Genomic DNA, 22,606 nt, shown 5'->3' on the forward strand with positions numbered 1-22,606 from the left:
CGCAGCCAACATACTGTACATTAACTTATCACAGGTACAAACTCACCTCTTCCCACACATGACCAAGGTAGCTCTGTCTGATAATCCAAAAACAGCTCTCTAGTATTCCATAACTATATTAGAATCTATACAAGTGCCAATCCGACCAGTAGAACCTCCATCACACCACCCCTCCTCATCACTGCCCATACTTCACCACAGATTCCTACATATTGTGGCTCATCCTACTTTCTGGCCAAAGCTTCAGGATGCAGCCAGAACAGAGGACAAGCTCTGGATTCTACCCAATGCTCATTAGTGGGGCATTTTGACCTATAGCCAAGAGAACTGTTTATGGAAAAAGAGAAGAGGTGTTGGGAGCTGTTTGAAGTGGTCGGCAGGAGGGAAGAACACAGGGTCAGGAACCCTGTCTGGACAATGTTTATAGTAGACCTGCTCACCTGTTTGCTGCTGTTCCCACAATATGGCACTCCATTAACAATTAAAATATGAACTACTACAGAATAAAAGTTGCTGCTTTATTGCCGCTTAAAAACCAAAATCAGTGACTATGATAGATTACTGAATAAAGTTAATTTTAGTCTATTTGTGAAAGGACAGGAACCATCTACTTGGTCTGTTCTAGACATCTACATGCTATGGCTTAAGCTGGGCACACAGTAGATGAAACCTTCTGCCGATCCGATAAATGTTCTGAGAAGGGTGCACCTGTACACATTTCTGGAATGAGACGCGGCACAACAGATCCAGACCTACCAATGTGACCATTGCAACAGCGTTTAAAAGGGGTTTATAGGCTAAAGAACCTGCACTTCGCTAACTTGGCTTGGTAATTGGATGGAGTTTACCTGGCATTCTCAGGGGGGTGTCACAGGGTAAAATTAAGTTAACAGACTGAGAAAAAGTGACCTTAAATGGTTAGTTTGGTAAGAAACTTATTTCTAAGGAATATCACAATAAAATGTTTTAGTACCAAACAGCATGCACACATTTAATCTCCAAAACATGCTGTTACATGTGCTTTTTTTATTTCTTACTTGCACCAGTAGTTTATTCGATGGAACAAGCTATTGAAATTATGTTTTCTAACAGAGTGTGCAACTTGCAAACAGCATTACCATTACACATTTTCAGATTTCAAAGTTGAAACTGGGCATTATTGCCCAGCGTGTATGTACAATGATGGGGGGGGGGGGGTGTGAAAATTGCTCAGTGTGCATAAACACTGAGCGACTTTCACCCGTCTAAGCTATTTTCCTGGGAGTGGCAGGCTTTCCATAGCAAGACGCTATGGAAAGTAGTCTACCGCGTTACTCATCAACTGGTAGAAAGCGGCCAATGATGCGGGAGAATGCATCAGCGCTCATTGCTGGGCCGTACACACTGGGCAGCTTTTAAGCTGAAAACAACTTAATCTAGAAAAACTAAGCAAGATCTAGTCAAATTACCAGTGTTCTAATCAGAGAACCCTGGATAGCACAGATCGCCCATACACACATCGCTGTGTGTGTATGGGTGATCTAGCAAGCCCTGTGTGCTGAGCAATCTAACTAGACTAAATCACTCGCTGCAGGCAAAGATGGGGAGTGGCTTTGAAAAGAAGTGTGATTAGCCATTGCAATGGAGAATAAATGCCAGAAACGGCACCAGGACTCCAACCCTATTTATAAGCGGACCAGACCACACATTTGGAGGCTGCATGATACAGTAACTTCACATAATATTGTAGTTCTTTGCACCATACTAGAGGATTTAGTAGAGTTGTTTGGCTGGTGTTATTAGGGGAAGAGTGGCACCCCAAAAATAATTAATATATTTACAATTCTAAATACATAGGTTTTTTTTTACTCAAATTTCTTTGACATTAGAGGAGACCTTTTTTGTCATGTGACTCCATCTTTGGTTTATCGAACATGTTACTGTAAATCTCAGACAACCTAAAAACATTCAAATTTTTGGAGAACAGCTAAGCCCATAAGAAGAATATGGCTCAGAATATGCCGTTAGGCAGCCAAACTGAATGAGGCCCAGCCATACTCGCATATGAAGCTATTAACCATACTGCACCAGCATATATCTCTTTACTTATCACAAAGTATCTCCAATCTCGGCCACTCCGCTCTGCCCAAGATCTGCATCTGTCTTCTGCACAGATCACTAGCTCCCATTCACTATTACAGCGCTTTCATTGGGCTGCTCCCATCCTATGAAATGCCCTTCAACGCACAATAAGACTCTCCACTAGCCTCCAAACTTTCATGTGTTCCCTGAAAACTCCCCTCTTCAGGGAAGCCTATGATATTTAAGTTCCACACGCATAACCCTCTGAGGCACTTATGTATTATATAGCTTCCCTTCTTGACCTGTAACTTGGTGGGACCGCTATGCTATTACTGGTGCCTGTCCTTGTGTCTCCTTCCTATGTCCCTATAGATTGGAAGCTTGCAGCAGGGCCCTCTTACCTACAAGTCTGTCTGATGTTCCCCAGCTTGTTTTATCTCAGGCTACTATTTTAAAGCACAACGGTATCTGCTGCGCTACATAAGAAACTGTAAATGAATAAATAAATCCCTGATCAAGTGAGTTTATAAGCAAGCCCAATAATAATCCAACTTTTACACATTATACTCCTTTTGACATTTAGGGCAGTATCCATTTAACCGTGGTAATTTACCGTGGCTAACTGATTCATTCACCAGCTGCTATCCAATTAGCTGGCATTTATTGGGGATTATGCATCATATACACAATGCATAATCCCCAATAAGTCACCACTATAACACATAGGTCTGGATCCTGCGTTCTCACACAAAAACTGGGCATTTCTTTCCTGTAAAAAAAGGGGATTTAATTGAATATCCCAATAATGACCATTAGCCCCCCAAAAAATAAAAAAATTTAAAAAAAAAAAAAAAAAAAATCCGCAGAAAAATATAATTGCGGCTAATAGTATATTTCTTAAATCAACATCGGCAGAAGCACAGGTGGTTTACTTTAAAGCTATAAAATCTTCAAAATACAGCTCTATTTCTACCTCAAGGAAACAAGCCTACATAAGTTTTTTGTTTGGCCTTAAAAAATAAATATAATCCAGAGTCTACTACAAATATTGATGCGAGGAAAAAAACCTCATGTACTATACTGTGCCTTCGCATAGTAGCTATAACTAAGTAATAGATGAAAGAAAGGAATGATAGGGATATAAGGGTGAGGGGGGGGCGACAATATCATTGTGACATCCCTACTTTAAACCATATACTCGGTATGGAGGGATATTATCTACAGATAATTACATAAGCGGTTGCATACAGGAGTATTCATAACACTACAAACAATTGCTTACTGTGGAAGCAGGGTTTAACATTAAAGCTACAATTGTTTATGTATGTACACCATTAAAAGGTGCTTTCAATTTTGAAAGGGTTAAGGAACTGATAACTTGGCCTTCAATGGACTAAAAGTTGGAGGTACCTGCGTAGCTTCTCCTTCCACTGTTTGGTTTGGGCATGCACTGACGTGCCACAGGCAGCAGGAGGTCCAAACTTTGGGCAAAACGACAGAACAGAAGCCCTGAGGGGGGTGGGATTTGGGTCATTACTTTAATATTCAGCACCGCAGGCCTGAAGACGGCTTTGCTCCTCCAGGAACAATGGGGCTCTGTTCCCTTCAATCCGCTTAACTGGACATAGGCGAGCAAAGTCCAGTGGAAAACAAGCACCCACTCCCTCTGAAATGCCCAAACACATGTGCTAGGTCTCAAGCACATGCATGATACAGATCTGTAACATGAAGCTGCTGCAATAGGACGTTCTATTTTCTCCCCTCAAAGCTCATGGGCGCTGTCATGTAAAAGTACAGTGTTCAGAGTGAATAGAACAAATGCATATCGGTTCTGCTTTACAAGACACCTTACGTCTGCAGCCAAACTTCCAGGCAGCCTCGGCTTTCAGTCCGGCAGATACGATGTGATCAATGCTCTTCTAATACCCTGAACCCTTCTACAAATTTAGCCTAACACACAGTCGTTGCAACCAGTGACAAAGTCTTCACATCTCACTAAAAAGTTTAAGCACAATGCGATTAACAGTTTCCTGCCAGAAAGGAGCAACTGCTCGGAGAACTACAGAAATAGGTGTATCACTGAAACTTTGCCTCGAGGAAGGCCACACATTCCCAGGATATACACCCTGCCCCCTACTTAGGAAACAAAATAATGAAGACACTGTTAGAACATGACTCCATTAACCCTTTTCCAAGAGGACAGTTATGAGATTGTTAATGGAAAATAAAGTGCACCTACTGTGCACAGCTAACCATTGTGAGGGCAGAGCTGAAACATACCCACCCCCTTCCACATCTTACTGGCATATCCCCCATAGCTCACTGACCAATCAAATGGAATGCCAAAGAAGATCTGCCCCCTGATTTATAAACACAGGAATGTGGGATATGACTCCAGAGCCAGCAAGAGCGGCCCCCATAGTCTCGGAGAACGTGTCACTGGACCTGAGAGCGAAGTCACAGCGTGATAAGGAACCGCCGAGAAGGTACCCAGTATGACACCAAAGAGGAGCAGCAAGCAGATGTTCGCACTGTCTTTATGAACTGCAAGGGGATATAAAACTACATTTCAATTTCTACTATAATATCTGGCAAAGTACAAGTGATGCGAGGACAATACTTACAAGAAGAAAGCGCTGAGTAGCAGATTTCCTAAGCTTCAGAAGCAGGTAAGTGTCATCCTGGGGTCCACAATGAGTCATTTCAAAAGGGACCACTTAAGTGGTTATCAGGACGCTTGGCATTTAGACTTGCAAAGTGAAATACCCTGCCACCACCGGACACAACTATTCAATGGTGCCTCCCCAAATACATGCATTAAGCAGCACCTATCACATGAGATTCTGCCAGGCAAGGGGACTTCCCCAAATATGCTGTGCACGGAAGTGGCATAACCTAGTCGTAGCAGTATGTGTAAGTTTGGCCTCACACTCCTCCAGTCTGGATAGCCGACACATGCTGACCATGTGATGTTTCTTTCTGTGAATCGAGCCTGTGTACGAGTCCTGGAGATTGAGTCTGAAAACTCTGGGCAAATCCTAGGAAATCCTCAGATTAACCCCTCTGGTGCCTGGCAAAGATCTTGACTTGTCACTAGAAGCTGCAATTAAATGTATTCACATATCCAACCTCATTTAACTGACATACTCATTCATAGAATGAAAGTACTGTCATATCTCCACTGACACTGACCCTTGTAAAATACTAACAAAGAACTCCTTAACTAATGGCCAAGCAGCTGTACTTCTCTTTGGACACAAGTGGATTACGTAAATCACTATGTATATTTAAAGATGAGTGAATAAGATTAATTCATGTACGAGCAATTACAAGATTTTAAATGAATTAACTATAAAATGACAACTAGCCTATCCTTTGTTTTGCCAGCAAAGTTTTTAGGTTCCAAACTTAAATATATGCATATGTGCATTTAAAGAGAATTGACCATCTCTAAATTTAAAAAGTTCAATGATTCAGCTATTGTATTGGTTTGGAGAAAAATGTACTCGGAGACACAGGTATATGGTTAATGGTAACAGATCTATACATTGCACGGCACTTACCGTACCAGTCGGCCAAGAAGTGTACACTTCTAAACATGAAACTGTTCTTAGGCAACACATAGCTCCTGCTTATTAACAGCAAAGGAGTCCCAAATCTGATTGTATTTAATAATCTTCCCAGCGGCGGCAGGGTTTTATGTTAGCACAGCATGACAGATCAGCATATTTGTTTTAAAAAGTCAAACTGTGACAAGAATGCCGTTCTTAGAAGCTGACGGCGAAACGCAGTCCTTTTCTGAACGGAGGAAGCAGCAAAGGCAGGCGGGGGCTGGTGCCATATCCAGGTAAGCCTACCTGCCTTCCAATGCATCCTACAGCAAATAAAGCCTGGCTATTTCCCAGCAGCGGGACATGTCACATGAGTATCATGATGTGTGCATCTAAAAGCAGCTTACCCCTGAGCGTGAAATTATAACACAAACACTCTATTTCCCCCTCCCTCCCTCAGTCTGGCAGCAGCTCAGGACACAGGGGTTATGCAGGCACAGGCCCCTGCTTGCCTTCAGGGAAAAGAGCCAGAGTCAGCTCAGGTGCCTTTGGTTAGACGGGTAGGCATTGCGAATGAACTTTATGTCTAGATTTAGACCTCAAAACATTCAAGATGGCATCCCTGTGTAATGCACTTTCCATTTTGTTCAGGTTGGTCAAGTGACAGGACCTTAGTCAACTAGTGAGAGCCACGTGGTGGACTACGCAAGAACAGAAGCTTTCATCCCATATTGCTATACACGTTACCCTGTCGCCCTCGATGTTGGCACCTCAGTGACCAGGGAAACACGTGGTGCATAAGGTCTTGAACCAGTTGAAAAGTAAGTACAGACCCGTCAGGCAGACTATGATCAGTACAGGTTTGTTTCAACTTGAAGGCTGTCTATAATGCGTCATACTGTTGCTATATAGACCAAAAAGAGTTAATGTTCACATTCACAGCAGTGAAAGTTTTTTGTAAATAATCTGACTTGTGGGAAACCGCTGGAATATGCCCCCCTGCCCCCTTCCATGTCCTTTGCCAACTTTGTCCAATATAATTGGCCTAGGCCATTATTTTTATGCATGGCTTGGTCTAAACAGAGGCTGCCTGCTGTGATGCAGTGGAAGGTAGCAGAATAGTTAGTCTATCAGACGGAGGATTATGAAACATTCATAATACATTAAGCAATTCACCACTGGTCCCCTTTCATTCTAGACAAGTAACAATCAAAATGCGTTCGATACGGCTTTGCAGGGGAAGCCGTTTACTCAAAAAGATGCTATATCAATAGGAACATTCTATTTGACCATGCAGAAAAAGGACACAATTATTAAGCTCTGTTAATAGATAGCAACAGTGATTGAGAGATATATATATATATATATATATATATATATATATATATATATATATATATATATATATATATATATATATATATATATATATCTCTCTGCTTAACCAAATCCCTGTCAGAAGAATTAAAATAAAAAAACTTTCATTCTGAAGCTATGAAAATCAAAGATCTTTGAGCAAGTTCTAACTGGTGGGTATAACAGGTATTGGGGCAGATGTATTAAGCTTTAACAAGAGATAAATGCAAGGGTGATAAGGAGAGATAAACGCCCAGCCAATCACCTGCTAACTGCCATGCTAGAGGCTGTGTTTGAAAAAAAAGTCAGCAAAGAGCCGATTGGCTGGACGTTTAGCTCTCCTTATCACCCTTGCATTTATCTCTTGTTAAGGCTTAATACATCTGCCCAGTATATGCTACTGCCAGGAACATATCAGCTGACAATTACAAGTATGCTGCCTACACAGTAATTTAGCACGTCAGTCTCAAAAATGTATTTTATGGCCTTGTTCTCTTTTTTTCAGTGGTGCTGCAGGTCAGCGCAGACCGGGAGGAGGATCCTCACAGCAGGTCCCCAAGATGTACATTGCTCAGCTCGTGTTCTCACCGGCTAGTGACTAAAGATGGACATAGCACCATAAAAGCTGCCAGGATCCAGGGGCAGGGGCTGTCTTACCTGCGTGACATATGGGGCTTGTTGCTCGACATGCGCTGGCGTTGGATGATGTTAGCCTTTGCGGCTTCTTTCCTGGCCCATTGGCTCCTGTTTGCCGTTTTTTGGTATCTTCTGGCTGAGATGAATGGGGATTTGGCACTGGACCATGATGCCCCACCAGAGAATCACACCATCTGTGTCAAGTACATCACTAGCTTCACCGCTGCATTTTCATTCTCTTTGGAGACCCAGCTTACCATTGGATATGGCACCATGTTCCCGAGTGGGGACTGTCCAAGCGCTATTGCTCTTCTTGCAGTGCAGATGCTGCTTGGACTCATGCTGGAAGCTTTTATTACAGGTGAGATTCTTTATTTTTCTATGGTTTGAAAATCAATCTAGGAATGGAATGTATGGGGAAACCCCTAAAATTAATTCATTAGTGATTCTAAAAGTACCATAACAGTTAAGGACCATACACATTATAATCTGGCTGGTTGGAATGAAAACCTGGAAATATTTGGGAGAAAATGACAAATGGTGTGTATGGGCCTTAAGGTTAGTAATTTCATTGTTCCTGTTTTGTTTTTACTCACTGTAGACTATTTTCCCGCAGGTGTCTTTGTAGCAAAGATAGCAAGACCAAAGAACCGCGCTCCAACAATCCTCTTCTCCAGGTTGGCTGTGGTAGGCAGTCCAGAAGGAAAGCCGTGTTTAATGTTCCAAGTGGCCAACACACGTCCAAGCCCCTTGACCATGGTAAGAGTCAGTGGGATCCTTTACCAAGAGAGAGGTGATGGGCAAATCCAACAAATCAGCGTGGACTTTTCACTGGATAATCAAACTGGCAACGTGGAGTGTCCTTTCTTTTCTTTCCCTCTGACTTACACCCACAGTCTCTCTCCTGGAAGCCCCCTGGCAGCCCTATTACAGCGCGAGACAATATCCTCTTCGGTACACTTGGAGCTTGTGGTCTGTTTATCTTCTACTCAGGAAAGCTCAGGGGAAATCTGCCAGAGTCGCACTTCATATCTACCAAGCGAGATTCTCCAAGGACATCGCTTTGCACCATGCCTGACACGCCGGCCTGAAGGAGGATACCGCATCTGTATGGAATCTTTTGGCCGTCCACTCCCCGAGTTACCACAAGCCTCACATAGACAATCCTACAGGACTGAGCTGGAAGTGTGCGCAAACGGGCAAAGGGGAGACACCTTTCAAATCTGTGAGACTGGACTTGGGGAATAACAGACTGAACAGATTACAGTAAGTAGCCCCCTCCAGCCATCCTCATTCTGATATCCATGCTGACGCTTCTTCAAAGGAAATGAGGGCGGTATTAAAAGGCTCCAAAGACTGATACCTTACTGAAAAACATCAGGCACTGGTTAACCCCATTGATATCATAGGGGTCTGTGGGACTCTGCCTAAATGTTTATGTATACCTGCAATAAAGAATCGCTCAGGGGAGTGAGATCACTACAAGACAGTAGTAAAGACAACTGTTGTGTGCAGACAGTGGACCGGCACATACATATATGTACTGCAAGAGAGCATATTCAGGTGCTTAAAGTGCAAATTATACAACGGATACATTTGGGAACGGAAGCCAACTCTTATTGTTCTATACAAGAAGTGTTTTTTTGATCAGATTGTTCTTTAAAGTGTGGAGAGCACTATATTTAGCGAGGCAAGAAAGTGGATGCACTCACACAACATAAATCTGCAAGGAGGTACACAACAGACAAACAAAGGCACATTTATATACTAAAAAAGAACACACGCATGCTTCCATGAGATCCATGTAAGAGTTATGTAGACATTTGTATAAACATAGGGAAGGGTGTATAATACACACATGCAGGTGAAGAACATGCATGCCCGCTTTGCCTTCCCAATGAATCTGCTCTTAGTGGAATTGCTGTATTAACCTATACCAGTCGCTAGCATAGCTGGCAGATGATTACCCGGCAAGAGCACAGAGAGAGCACTGAAGGGACAGCACAGAGGCCTGCCCTGCAACTCCCACTCACTATTGCTGTGACAATAAACATGACTAAATGGTGTGCTTCCAGCTAGTTCCCTGCTGCTGATCAATGTGTCTGTACAAGGAGTGGAGCCTATTACAGGACTAGCATGTGTGTTTGTTACACAGCTATGATACAGATAGTTGTATATTCAATTTTTATACAATAAACACCAAGTTGTACGATACATAGAAATAAAGTGGTTAAGTCTATTTGTAAGCACCTGATATTTGCAGGCTATTGATCTATGAAATTATAACTGCACTATATTCACAGACCAGAGTAGTAGGGAGTAAGGAACTGTACAAACTATCACGAATATAAACGAATAGTGGCTTACAGGGGTGAATCTTTACAAAATCATAAACCGGTACATTCTGACAATATGCTCAGAGGACTGTGTGCATCTTTATATCAGGAACTCATCACTCTCCCAAACTACAGTTTTGTGATCCCTAATTAAGATTAGAAACCAAGGAAAATTTTTACCTGGTTCTTTTCTTGTTGGTTTTTCAAACCGACGTTCTCCTCTGGTGGGGAATAGAGATGCAGAGTTCAGATATGTGGATCAGACCCCAAGCAGTACAAGTTGCTTTTCTATTAGAGCCCTCCTCCAAATACCAATTGAAAAAATGGTGTTGGCTGAATCAAGGAAATTCCCAAATGAAACCTATTATAGCAGACTGTCCATAACACTTGCAAACCGTTAACCTACATAAAAATGGAGTGTGAAATTAAGCTAATTATAAACCTTTCAGACAGAAAAGTCTGAAAATCCTGGCAAATACACGGCATTTCAAATGGCGTGTCATTTTGACGGGAGCAGCCTGACCTCCCTTCACACAGAAGAACAAATTACCGGGTTGCAAATTTCTACCCGGTATTTTGCTGAATAACAGGGGTATTTATTCTTTGTGAAAGGGTCAACCCGGGTCATAAATCCCGTGTCCTCGACCCTGGTCAATTCCAGGGTCTAAGACACGGGATTTACAACATGGGTGTGCCCTTTCACACAGAAAAAGGACCCGTGTTATTCACAAAATTACCGGGTGGAACTGCTTCACCCGGCAATTTTGTTCTGTCTGAAAGGGGTATTACATTGGCCCTAAAATCCAGTTGATTAGCTATAGGAATCTACAGTAGCCACGCTCATCACTGCTGCACAAATCACCACGTGCGACTTCTGTGGCGATTGGCATGATCCCATCGGCAAGCGTGCATCTAATTTGCTCCTGCGGGCTTATAGAAAAGCATGAGCAGTGATGTTGCAGTGTGGCGATTCCGCACTGCAGGTTAGATTTTGGTGCAACAAACTAGCATGATTGGCCGAATCGCAGTAATGATGAGCACCGCTACATCTATATATGGGCCCGAAAACTTTGTAGAAAAAAATAAATAAATAAATCATACTATGACCAACTTATTCTCTAAAGGTGATGTCCGTTTACTCAGCTTTTCCAGTTTTCTGCTACATATTCTCACCTTTCTTCCCAACTCTGAGACCGATGCATCTCACGGACTCCTCGTCCAAAGCCGCTCTCGACTTCGTCAAAACTTCTTTGGTAGAAACCACCTTCTCCTCTTCCTCTGCCTTTAAAAACAAAAAAGGAACTAAATCAAATAATTTTTTTGCTTAACCTAATTTTGTATTGGTCACTTTTAGGGGGTTTCTTCACCTTTCCCTAAGTTAGTTCACTGGATGGGGCAGATACCGAAGAATCGGTTGCACATTTTAATAACCAAGGCAGACATAGTAGCGGCCATGAGAGAAACATTTTTCAACAAAATCAGGATAAAGTAGAACATGGGATATGATGCCCAGTCGTATGGAAAGAGCAACCTCAAAATTCTTTACTTGCCTATTCAAACTTCAGTATGCTATGAAAAATCTAAATTGCAGCATCAGATAGCCCAGTATAGAACACCAAAGTAACATAGGACACCTGCTGTTCCTTTATTTTTGATTAAGGAAATAAATTTGCAAGTACCATGAAGATGTCAAGCATACTCGTTTAGCGTTAGTGTCAAAGTAGAAGTTTTAGAATTGCCATCAATTTGGTTACTAAAGCTCTGTAGGGCTTGACCTGTCTTACTCTTCAAAAGGTCATTTGCGTTCTGACTAATTCTGGTCTTGAACAGCAGTGCGTTTCTATGGCAGCCTTTGTTTGGTTAATTGGCCAGAGTTCCACTTCTACATCCATGGGAGTCAACTGTGTGCTTTATGAAAGATTAAACAGAATAGCTGGGGACGTTCAGCATCTCAAGAAAGGATTACATTAAATTCAGTTTGTTGTGCTGAAAATGATCAGAAGTGTTATTTACTCCTTATGTTCAACTATTTCAACAGGAGGTGCCCCACATCATTGTAACTTATGTAGGAAGAAAACAGCATTTCAGCTATTGGCAGAGATGCAGAGGTCAACCCACTTAAAAGTCTCAGGGGGAGGTTACGTAGGGCAAAATTATTCAACGGACTTCACTGACTGGTCATACATCTGAGAGACTTCAATAATGTTCATCAGCGACTCAACAGAACTAACAATCAAAGAATCTACAAATTACAGATTTCAGTTGTAAGTGTTCACATTTACATTTGAAGGATTGCCATTTAATATACAGTTGCTAGCAATTTATTAGCATCTGCATTTCTACCATGTTAACGCATTGAAATGAAAGGCTCTCATTTGGACAATACTGTTCTGCATTGCTTCCAATTAGCTTTCTTTTAATATTTAATTTATAAAACAAAATAAAAATACGGCACACCTTTCATTTAAGATTACACTTTTTTACATGGATGAAAGCCCTGTCTCTCCGTTCCTAATGTATGTTGTATTGTCTTCTTCAGATGTTTTCTGCTCAACCAGGATGTTTTCAATTGTTATGTGTATGTGACTATGCGATCATCACGCCTATAATACGGAAACACTCCCAGCGGTAGGAGGTGTGATCGGATCTTGTGGTAAATGAGTTGCAAAAGGAGTGTAATGATGGGGATTGGAGCATTGTCATGACAGGAGGAGGATAGACTAAGTTGGGAAAAACACAGATTTGACAGATTAAGGCGTAAAACACAACTAGTTTGTGCAAATTTTATGCACAGTATTTCCCAAGCTCCTGGAGTGCACATGTTAAGCTGGGTACACACTAGGCTACTTGAGTTTACCCGGCAATATTGATGGAGCGTCGACAAGTGCATACACACTTCACATACGGTCGGAGAATGCGATGGGAGGAGCAGGGGCCTCTCGTTAACGAGGTCCTCCCTCGTCTGAACTGGACAGACAAGGAAGGGGGTTGCTAACTAATCACTGGGGGGGGGGCGCGCATCGTTAATGATTTTGAGTGTACTTACTAGATCAGTGGTTCCCAACCCTGGTCCTCAAGTACCCCCCAACAGTGCACGTTTTGCAGGTCTCCACACAGAATCACAGGTGAGATAATTAGCTCCACCTGTGATCTTTTCAAATGTGCCTGAATAATGAGTGCACCTGCCGGGTGACGTGGAAAACGTGCACTGTTGGGGGTACTTGAGGACCAGGGTTGGGAACCACTGTACTAGATGAAAGTAAAAAAATATTGCTCAGTAGGACCCTTCTGAACAATCGCTTATCTTTCTTCTCTAGTGTGTATTGGGCTTAAGAAATAAAACGTTTATCAGAGATACTTCCACAGTGGAGGTGGTTTTAGTTAAATATTAACAATGTACGGTATTAGAAGAACCTGCACTTACTGTATTGCAACTATCCAAATGCTCACATGCGATTATTCACCATAGAGTTTATAAACTTTTTTCAGCTACTCATAGTAAAAAATTGGGTAAATACCTATTTTGGGTAAAATTGTGGGGACGTTCAGAAACCTTTGGCCAACCCCTTATTGACTAATTAGGCAGTGTGACATTTATTATTATTATTAAAAAGCCAAAAATTAGATATCCATTTTGGGGTGAAAAATTGCAGTGATGGAAATTGGGATAGAAGATATTGGGAAGATTTAGGAGTCAGACAAATGTTTTTAGTCTTGTAGGTGGAAAGCCTCAGTTTTTACTAACCCATAAAAATACAACTACTCATTTCATGTACCCCAAATTTTATTAAAGTACTACTATAAATGTCCTGTTACTTTGCCATTTTTGGTGATAGAGGCTGACTTCCCTATTTTCACCTGCACTTTTCATTGTTAGACACATCACAGGTCACCTGTAAAAATGTGAGCCTGCATTACTGCAATAAGCATCTTTTTTTTTTCTCAAGCAAGAAGTGCGATAACTTTTTCTTGATTGCAGAATGTTAGTTACAGCTAATTGGATAACCTGCAGACATATTTCTCTCTAGATAGCTCAATAATGGATCAAGCTGTTTTGCGTATGCAATGTGAGGCCTGGTAAGGATGAGAGAGAAGTTTTAGAGCTTGCAGATCAGTGTGGGGTTTTGTCTGTTTTTCTTTAACATTTAAACTTGAATGAACACAATGAGAAATCATGTTTAAAACACACATTTTGCTATACCCAAAATAAGGTGGACTTTAATTTGATTTAAAAAAAAAAAAAAAAAAACACAATTGTTGCCTATAAGTTTTATATAATAAACTTAAAAAAAGTAAATAATTTTAAAAAGAACCTCCAGTACTTTCCATATGGCCATTAACAGTCTCCGATATGTCCCGTACCTTTGCCACCTTTTGTGTTCCAGAATGATTTCTTCTCTCACCTTTCCACGAGGACTGACAATGACCATTTGTATTGTATCTCACATTAGTTGGGATGGCTTGATGTGTGAAAAGTTCGAAATTTAATTGACCCCTATGCTTGTTTAAATTTCCTTACATGCCTGATAACCTTCTTAGAGAAGATTGACTAATACCTCCTTTACACGTGACCTGGGAAATAGCCAGGTCTTAAAATGGCTGCCGATAGGTACAGTTAGGGGGACGATCAACGTACATACCAACAAAAAGGTGCTGTGGTCCCAGCATCAGGATGCTGTGGTGGAAATCTTGACCACAGATATACCATGGTCAGGATCCAGATACCACCCAAAAATAAGTGATGGTAATACAATCATCTTTAATATTTTATAGTAACTTAAGTTACGCAAAATATTTTCGAGTGTGGACAGAAAGAAGGAGCTAATTAGATATCAGCTGTTCCACCCACCTGTACACCTAACCTTACCTACAAAGTGTTAGGTACATCGCTCTTATTTATATCTAGTTTAGGCAGCTTCAATGTCTTTACAGTACATCCTTAAATGCAACTTCAAATGACAACTTACCTCGACCTCTGGAGGAACTCCGGCCCCTTGGTGCCCCTACTACTGTTCCTCCTCCTCCACTGGTGCCCCTCCCCATGAGGCGCAGCACAGCAGTACTGTTAACGGACATGGAGAAGTTTCTCTGTTGAAAGAAAAACAATAAATGGTGAATAAAACTTTCTATAAATTAAGCTTTGGTAAGTGTGGACATTGTGGCATAATCCAACACAATTTACTAAAATAGGAGACCTATTTCACATCGGATGTTGCTATGGGCAACCAACCAGAATCTACTGATTTATTTAGCACCTTGAATCTAGAAGATAATAGATAGTATCTGGTTGGTTGCCCATAGCAACATTCCATTTGAACTAGAATTCCCATCTTGGTAAATTTCCCCCTTAGGAAGTTACAGATGGGTCTTTTCCCATCTTGGCAGGGGATGGCGCTGGCGTCGCCAGCCGCCATCCCCCGCCAGCGCCATGGCGATCGTGAGAAGGGGACGCGCGCGCGTCCCCTTCCGACGGCGCTTCCATACGTTTACCCGGGTCCCCGCCGGCTTGCCGGCGGTAACCCGGGGTCCCCGCCGACTGCCCGCACCCCCCCTAACCCTGTCCGTCTCCCTGAGGCGGAGACGGACAGGGTTTCCGTCGCGCTAGCGACGGAGACTGAGACGCGCGTGAGACGCACGCGCGTCTCAGTCTCCTCGCTGGCATGGCTGCTGGCGGGTCGCCAGCGCAGACGCCATGGCGACCCACCAGCAAGGATGGGACAAGACCCATCTGTATTCAGTGTTTGTCGTTAGGTCCGTTTTGGTGGAAACAGCATATTTACCGCCTCAAAAAAAGGCGGATTTAGCATATTCAAGGTAATTTTTTTCTCGCCAGTCTAAAAAGCATTCCGCCTGTCCACTTGTTTCGTTTGCCTCACCTGTCTAAGTCGAATATTTGTCTAATTAGAGGGAGGAGAAGAAGAGTGGAGGGGATGTTGCATAGTGCTGAATAGGTGTTTTCATTCTTTCTTTCTTGTAAATTAGAGTATATATCAGAGCAATAGTCTGCATATACAGAGAACATAACATATAGAAAACAATCACGTATGGGAACATGGGGAAAAAAAAAAAAAACTTCAAAATGCGAGGGTTGTGTAGGGTTCTTCAAAGGGGACCCAGTGTCATCTGAAACTGGATGGGTTACAGCAGGGCAGGGCAACACCGGCCCTCCAGATGCCGATGAACTACACATCCCAGGATGCTTTGCATTAGTTTTGCTATGTGGCCATGCTGAAACTGATGCAAGGCATGCTGGGATGTGTAGTTTATCAACATCTGGAGGGCCGGTGTTGCCCAGCCCTGGGTTAGAGGAATGCAATAGTACATCATATTTGTCATATGACATAGTACGGGTTAGAAAACGGAGCAACGCAGTCAGGGATGGTGTCTTCATGGTGATCCATGATTTTAAAAATCAATTTTTTTTCTGCTGCTGTGACCAGAAGAGTTGAAAAAATGGATAATAGTATACCTATAATCTTATAGTGTAAAGTTACATGTATACCAAATAAGGTATAAATGAATGGAATAGGTGGTCCCAGTCTAACAGTCAAAGGCTTTTTCCTCATCCAAAAATAGGATGGCTTTGGGTGCGTTTGGCAAGACACACTGGGAATCACAGACAACCGACTAAACCTGTCTAATGTTCGTCCCCGGGTGTCTACCCATGACAAACCCTGTCTGGTCCTTGTGGACCAACATTGGGAAGAGTATTTTAAGTCTTTCGGCTAAGATTTTAGTTAACCGCTTGCAGTCAAGATTTAACAACAATATTGGCCGGTATTAGGCCAGATCCAAAAGGTCTCTACCCGGTTTAGGTAGTAGTCGTATATTAACCAAGTTAAAACAAGCTGGCAATATATAACAAGATATTCAAACCAAAACTGAACACAGACAGATCAAAACATTTATGAAACCTCTGCAGTGATCTGAGGTATGTAGCTATAAATATATATGACCTCTCATATAGCTTTTACAAGCACAATCCAACCTGGAGAGTGCAGTGACTCTTATCCAGTGATTCAAGGAGTCAGAAAATTAGCTGAATTGTATTTTACTTCAGACTCCTTGGATCACTGGCTTAGCGATCTGAGGGGTCTTCAGGCAGCTCTGACTCCATTCCATTGCTCTGCCTCTCCAGTCTCATCCAGTAGCAGCTTCTGCCACCACTGCCACAAGCAGGCGTCATTCCTGGATCCCAAATCTATATCTATCTATCGCTCTAAGTGAGATTAAATAGTCAGAAGGCAGTCTCCTTCTGACAAGCTAGCTCTTAATAAGCAGGACTCTCAGTCTCAATAACCACTTGTAAGTTCAGCTTATGGGGGGTGGGGGTGGCAGGGGGTCATACGCAGGCTCCAGAAAGCAGGCAGGAGGGGAGCACTGTGTATCCACTATATGGTACGTATCTGTAGAGTGTAGTAAAACTAACACCCCACCCCTGTTGCATGGATAGTCAATTCACTTGTGTTGCATCTCTGCAATGCTTCTGTGCATTTGCGGTGTGCTGACTACAAAAGGTAGCATCCATTTTGTGGTAGCTTTCTGGGTCCAGTAAACATTTGTAGTGTCTAATGGGGCCCCAAAGCAAAATAGCTTGGGGAATCCCTGCTCTAGACATAGTAGCAGGAGTAAGGTGAGTGATGGGTAGTGTACAAAAACCTAGTTAAACTGGCTGGTTTTTTTTTAACAAAATAATTTATTACTTACACAGCCAAAACATTGTTTTATGAGGAGGCTACAAATAGAAACTCTCTGCCAAAACTTATTCGGTATTGTCTTCCTACTATCTACTAATACAGTACTAGACTCCAGGCCAGAACAGATCAATATACACGAGTCCAGCAGGAGAGGTAGGAAGCCATAACACTGGCCTTCCAGCTGCCAGTTTATTCTTAAGATATTCAACTCTTACTTTAAAAGAACTTAGCAACCAGCATGGTCATTTTCATTATTATAGTTATTAATGTGTTAATGATACACATTTATAACTAAACCTTTGCAGAATGGAATGAACATATTAACACTCAACTGAAATTAAGATCGTTTGAAATGTATGTAAAAAAAATTCTCGCAGCAGTCCAGTTTACAGCGTAAGGGTTTTCTGTGAGCAAAGAGCATGTATAACACTTATAGGGGGGTATTCATTCCTTGTCGTGCTCCCGCAGCCATCTCCCGACGGGGGAGATGGCTGCGGGGCCCTATTCAATGCGGTCTTCCCCGACAGCATTGAACAGGGGTTCTCCGCAGAACGAACCTCGTTCTGCCGAGAAAAGACGGAAATAGGCGAGCTCCCGGCCGGAGCTCGTCTATTTCCGTCCTCAACTCGTGGCCAGGCCCCTTTCTCGCCGCTCGGGACATTGAATCCCGACCGCCGAGCTCCAGTCGAGCAAAGCGAGAACGGGACAGGGCACGGCTGTCGAGCTTGCTCGACAGCAGTTCCCCTGACATTGAAGACCCCCCTTAGTCTGTTACGGTCATCATAACAATTGACCTTAGGAAAAAATCTAGAGTAGTCGAATCTAATGTTCCTGCAAGCAATGAAGATAACCGGTCACCACTCTACAGCAGCAATCTGCTCAGTCTGAAGCATAACATTATGCTACACACACATTTAGATACAGTGTGTGTGTGTGTGTGTGTGTGTGTGTGTGTGTGTGTGTGTGTGTTATTATCATGAACCCACCTGCTCCTCTTCAGTAAACGGAACAAGTGCCAAAGGTAGTAGGGGCTCCTCTTTCAAAATGGGCAAGAACTCTTTGTCCAGGAGATCTGAAGGAACCTAAAAACACATACATTGACCATAACAAAGCATTTATCTTAAAATTCATTACCGTCATAGCTTTTATTATTTTAATCTGACATTTTCCCTTCCTATACACTGGATATAAATGTCTGGTGGTACTTGTTTCCTAGCATGGCGCCCATCGTATGGCATCGTGCACCTTAGTGGTGTGCGATGCGTTACGATGCTTGTACAATTAAATATCGCATAGCATCGCATGCCAGCAAATGGGATGCAATGCGATTTTTAATTGTACAAGCACCCATGTCATGAGATGTGATGGGTGCTTACAATGAGATGTAACCCCCAGTATCCACGGCATCCTGAAGCGTGGCGAGCGCAGCGAGTGGCCGCGGTACGTATCCTCCAACCTTTTCATACCCCCCACTATCCACGTCGGCGTGGAGTTGATTTTAGATAGTGTGGCGAGCGCAGCGAGCCACCGAGCCCCGTGAGGGGGCGCAGAATACATGTAAAAGTAATCCGTGTTCGCTCGCCAGAGGCTCGTAGTCCGCTGCGCTCGCCACGCTTCGGGCTCGGTGGCTCGCCACACTATCTAAAATCAACTCCACGCAGACGTGGATAGTGGGGGTATAAAAAGGTCGGAGGACGCATACCGCCACCGCTAGCCATGCTTCGGGATGGCGTGGATACTGGGGATTACATCTCATTGTAAGCACCCATCACAACTCATGGCATGGGTGCTTGTACAATTAAAAAAGTCGCAAGATTTTTAGGAGCCCATACGATGGAAATCGTGGGCGCCGTTCTAGGAAACAAGTACCGTTTTGTGAAATAAAGTAACACTTTATAATCTACCTTGAGTAGAATTTCCCATATACTATATTTTAAAATGTTCAGTGCGTGCTAAATTCTCTACTGTATATGCACTGTTCTAACTAGTGCATAATATTCACACAAAGAGATTATAAAGACTACTTTTACTACAAAATGCTCCAAAAAATTTTTTGTTACCTCTTGTATAAGCATACTCCTATCTTCATTCAAGACAGTACATTGATAAATGTGTTTCCATTTTGCCATGGAGTACTCCATATAATATACACCATTGGTTCTCAACCTCAACTCTAATGTTTTGCGCATTGTGTGGGAGGCAGGTGGGAAAATAACCTACGTAGCAAAACAGATTAAGATCCGCTATCCGCAGTAATTTACTGGGGATGTGAAAAAAAAAAGAAAGAAAAAAAAGAGGGTAGCCTTGGAGGTTACAATTTAACTGGACTCAGATTTTTCTCAATAGCCTTGTTCACACTTGTTATAGTAAAGGGTTAAATGGCTTTAACACGGAATCCATGAAAACACACCAAGGCTAATTTAATTCCGATGTAAAGCTGGCATGCATCACACCAACTTTATGCCAACTAACTAACCTTTCCATCAGTTTAGTGTGCCTCTAATCCAATTTGAGATATCACCAAAGTAGATGCATTGTGCCTCCCTTCTGCTTTTTTTTTTTTTTTTTAAATAAAATATATACTGTAATAATAAAATTCAAGGAGCACAGTGTCCTATAACAATAGGAGTCAACAAGTTTCAAAAAATAATAATTTGATGAGAGGTTATTGCTGTTTTTCAGTGTGTGGTAAATTTCCAAATGTTTCCTCATAGCTGCCTGATTATTGTTCCAGGTCGGACCAATATTGTTTAGGTGTATGGCCACCTTAAGGGGGGGTATGCAATCCCAGAGTCACGGCTGTCGGTCCCTCCCAACAGCCGTGATCCTGGCCCTTTAGCAGTTTGCCCGACAAGCAAATTGGCAGACGGGATTCAACGTCCCACCTGCCGAACAGAGAAAAGGGGGCATGTCCGCATAAACGCCCTGGATTGTCCATATATATACGCCCGGGATCGAGACAATCCATGGCCGTTATCGGCATAATGTGCCCGACGGTAAATACAGCTTTGAATAGGGCCCGCCGCTATTTTCCCCATCAAAAATAGTGGTGGAGGTTTGCATACCCCCTTAACTCTCCTGAGTATGATTAAACACATAATACATTACCTATTTGCAGAACCCCTTGTATATATAGCGAAATAAAATTACTTGTGTAAAAAAAGTTAGTGTTTAACAGTGAAATTGCTACTAAACAAGCTTCTGACCACTGCATTTCATTGCTGGAAACTAAAGAAAGAAAACAGAGGAATGTAAAATATATGTTTTTCACATTTAAATAAAAATGGAGTCTGAGACTTAACTTTGAACAAACAAGCCGAACACTGTGCCAAATTATACATGCACACATCTTGCTTACCTTGTTGTCCTTTATATAAAGTGCTAGCATCTCTTCCCGGCCATACCGATAGTCTGCAAGTTTGTACTTTGGCAACGCCGGGGAAAGGGGTGGGGAAATAACAGAACCCCCACCAGACAAAGCCCGAAGCCTGAAAAATTAAGCATTAAAATAGCATTGTAAAATCACATAATTTAATTAGTCACACTTAATTATTAATAAAAATGCAGTGTTCTAAGGGTGATATTCAATTAGCAGCAGTGCTAATAGGGTCGGCCGCGGCTATCCTATTAGCCCCAATGCCGGCACACTTTTCCTCAATAACTGCATTCAAGAGTTTATTCACTCGGGACTCACGAACCTTGTGAATCACTCTTTTCAGAGAGCGCTGTCCTTTCAAATAAACAATTTTATGACTTAATTCATAATAAAATGTATTTTTCCTTTCAAATTTAGACATGATTTTATATAGAATTCATTTAAATATATACTCCCACACAATGATACATAAAACACAAGACCATAAAAAATTAGTGAATACCAAGTTAAAAAACATAAGAAGCAATTCATTCATATATCACATAATTATATGCCGCTTAATAAAAAGTAGATAGCATAGTTCCACATTTATAAATGGATTTCTGATGGTTTTAATTCAATATATGGACTTTCAAGGCTAGATGGTTTTGAGGCATGGACATATAACTTGTTTGAAAAGAAATAGGTTCTCCTGTGTACAGTAATGATAAATTATCCTGAGAGTCTTTCCATTAATTATGCAGTCAAATAAAGCGGTAGCCAACAGACCATTTATTTTGTATATCACCTGCTCACTGCTTAAGCCACTCCATGATTTTGGTCTCCTCCCATGGTGAGGTTTGCGTGGCTGCAGGGAGTCTGGAGAAGCAATTTCTTAGCCTTGCATAAATACCGCAGTCCAGATATACATCACCGTTACTCCTGAGTATCTCACATCCAAATAGCTGTGATGCGTCCCACACCAATGTACAGATCGGATCAATGACAATCTGAGGAAGCCACCGAGAGATGTAAGGCGGAGAAACAAGTCATTGAGCCGGTCTGTACATTGGTGTGGGACGCATCACAGTTATTTGGATCTGAGACACATCACAGTTACTCCTGGGTATATCTGGACTGCGGTATTTATGCAAATTGTTTATTTATTTGAAAGCACAGTGCTCTCTGAAAAGAGTGATTAACAAGGTTCGTGAGTCCGGAATAAATAAACTCTTGAATGCAGTACAAATTTTCTTTAGGAAGTTACAATCCCTTCTTTTTGAAAGCAGCAGTCCAGACAAATATTGAAAAAAAAAAAAACTAGTGTTACCAATATTAGAAGGAACCAGCGCAGATCATCATATTTTGTGTTTCCTCAATAACCACTGTATCGGGGACTATGCTACAGATTCTCCAATAAGCAGCTGCCCCAGACTAGGGGCGAGCAGGTTAAAATTTAAGAAATCCTAATACAACCGGACAACCCCGATACAAGTGCAGACCCAAGCACTGTTTGTGGATTCCCGCCAGACTCGAGTCTCAGGGCGCTCCAAAAAGCCATTATCCCGCCGCCGGATCTCACGAGATCTGGACTCAATTTAAGTCCCACGCTGT

At 42.2% G+C, this 22,606-nt stretch overlaps 2 protein-coding genes across 13 annotated transcripts in view; one reads left to right on the forward strand and one right to left on the reverse strand.

Annotated features, from left to right (window-relative positions):
* Positions 1-22,606, reverse strand: part of GIGYF2 (GRB10 interacting GYF protein 2) — a 94,933-nt gene that overhangs the window by 46,037 nt on the left and 26,290 nt on the right. For all 12 annotated transcript variants that reach the window (XM_083178120.1, XM_083178123.1, XM_083178126.1 and 9 more), the window contains exons 3-7: positions 20,996-21,125; positions 18,624-18,719; positions 14,908-15,028; positions 11,114-11,222; positions 10,121-10,161 (exon numbers count right to left, since the gene is read on the reverse strand). In XM_083178120.1, the coding sequence (XP_083034246.1) occupies positions 10,121-10,161; positions 11,114-11,222; positions 14,908-15,028; positions 18,624-18,719; positions 20,996-21,125 (497 nt within the window). The remainder of the gene's footprint in view (positions 1-10,120; positions 10,162-11,113; positions 11,223-14,907; positions 15,029-18,623; positions 18,720-20,995; positions 21,126-22,606) is intronic.
* KCNJ13 (potassium inwardly rectifying channel subfamily J member 13) lies at positions 4,433-10,558 on the forward strand. Its single transcript, XM_083178137.1, has 4 exons — positions 4,433-4,730; positions 6,264-6,433; positions 7,474-7,965; positions 8,221-10,558. Coding segments are annotated over exons 2-4 (1,125 nt in total). The 5' UTR covers positions 4,433-4,730; positions 6,264-6,432; the 3' UTR covers positions 8,853-10,558.

Source organism: Crinia signifera, chromosome 3 (genome assembly GCF_055691185.1).
Source record: "Crinia signifera chromosome 3, ASM5569118v1, whole genome shotgun sequence".
Lineage (NCBI taxonomy): Eukaryota > Metazoa > Chordata > Amphibia > Anura > Myobatrachidae > Crinia > Crinia signifera.

Bases quoted from the DNA above. Each gene is read 5' to 3' on its own strand.
- KCNJ13 (XM_083178137.1), top strand. The intron at 7,966-8,220 runs GTGAGATTCTTT...ATTTTCCCGCAG, and splicing joins GCTGGAAGCTTTTATTACAG to GTGTCTTTGTAGCAAAGATA.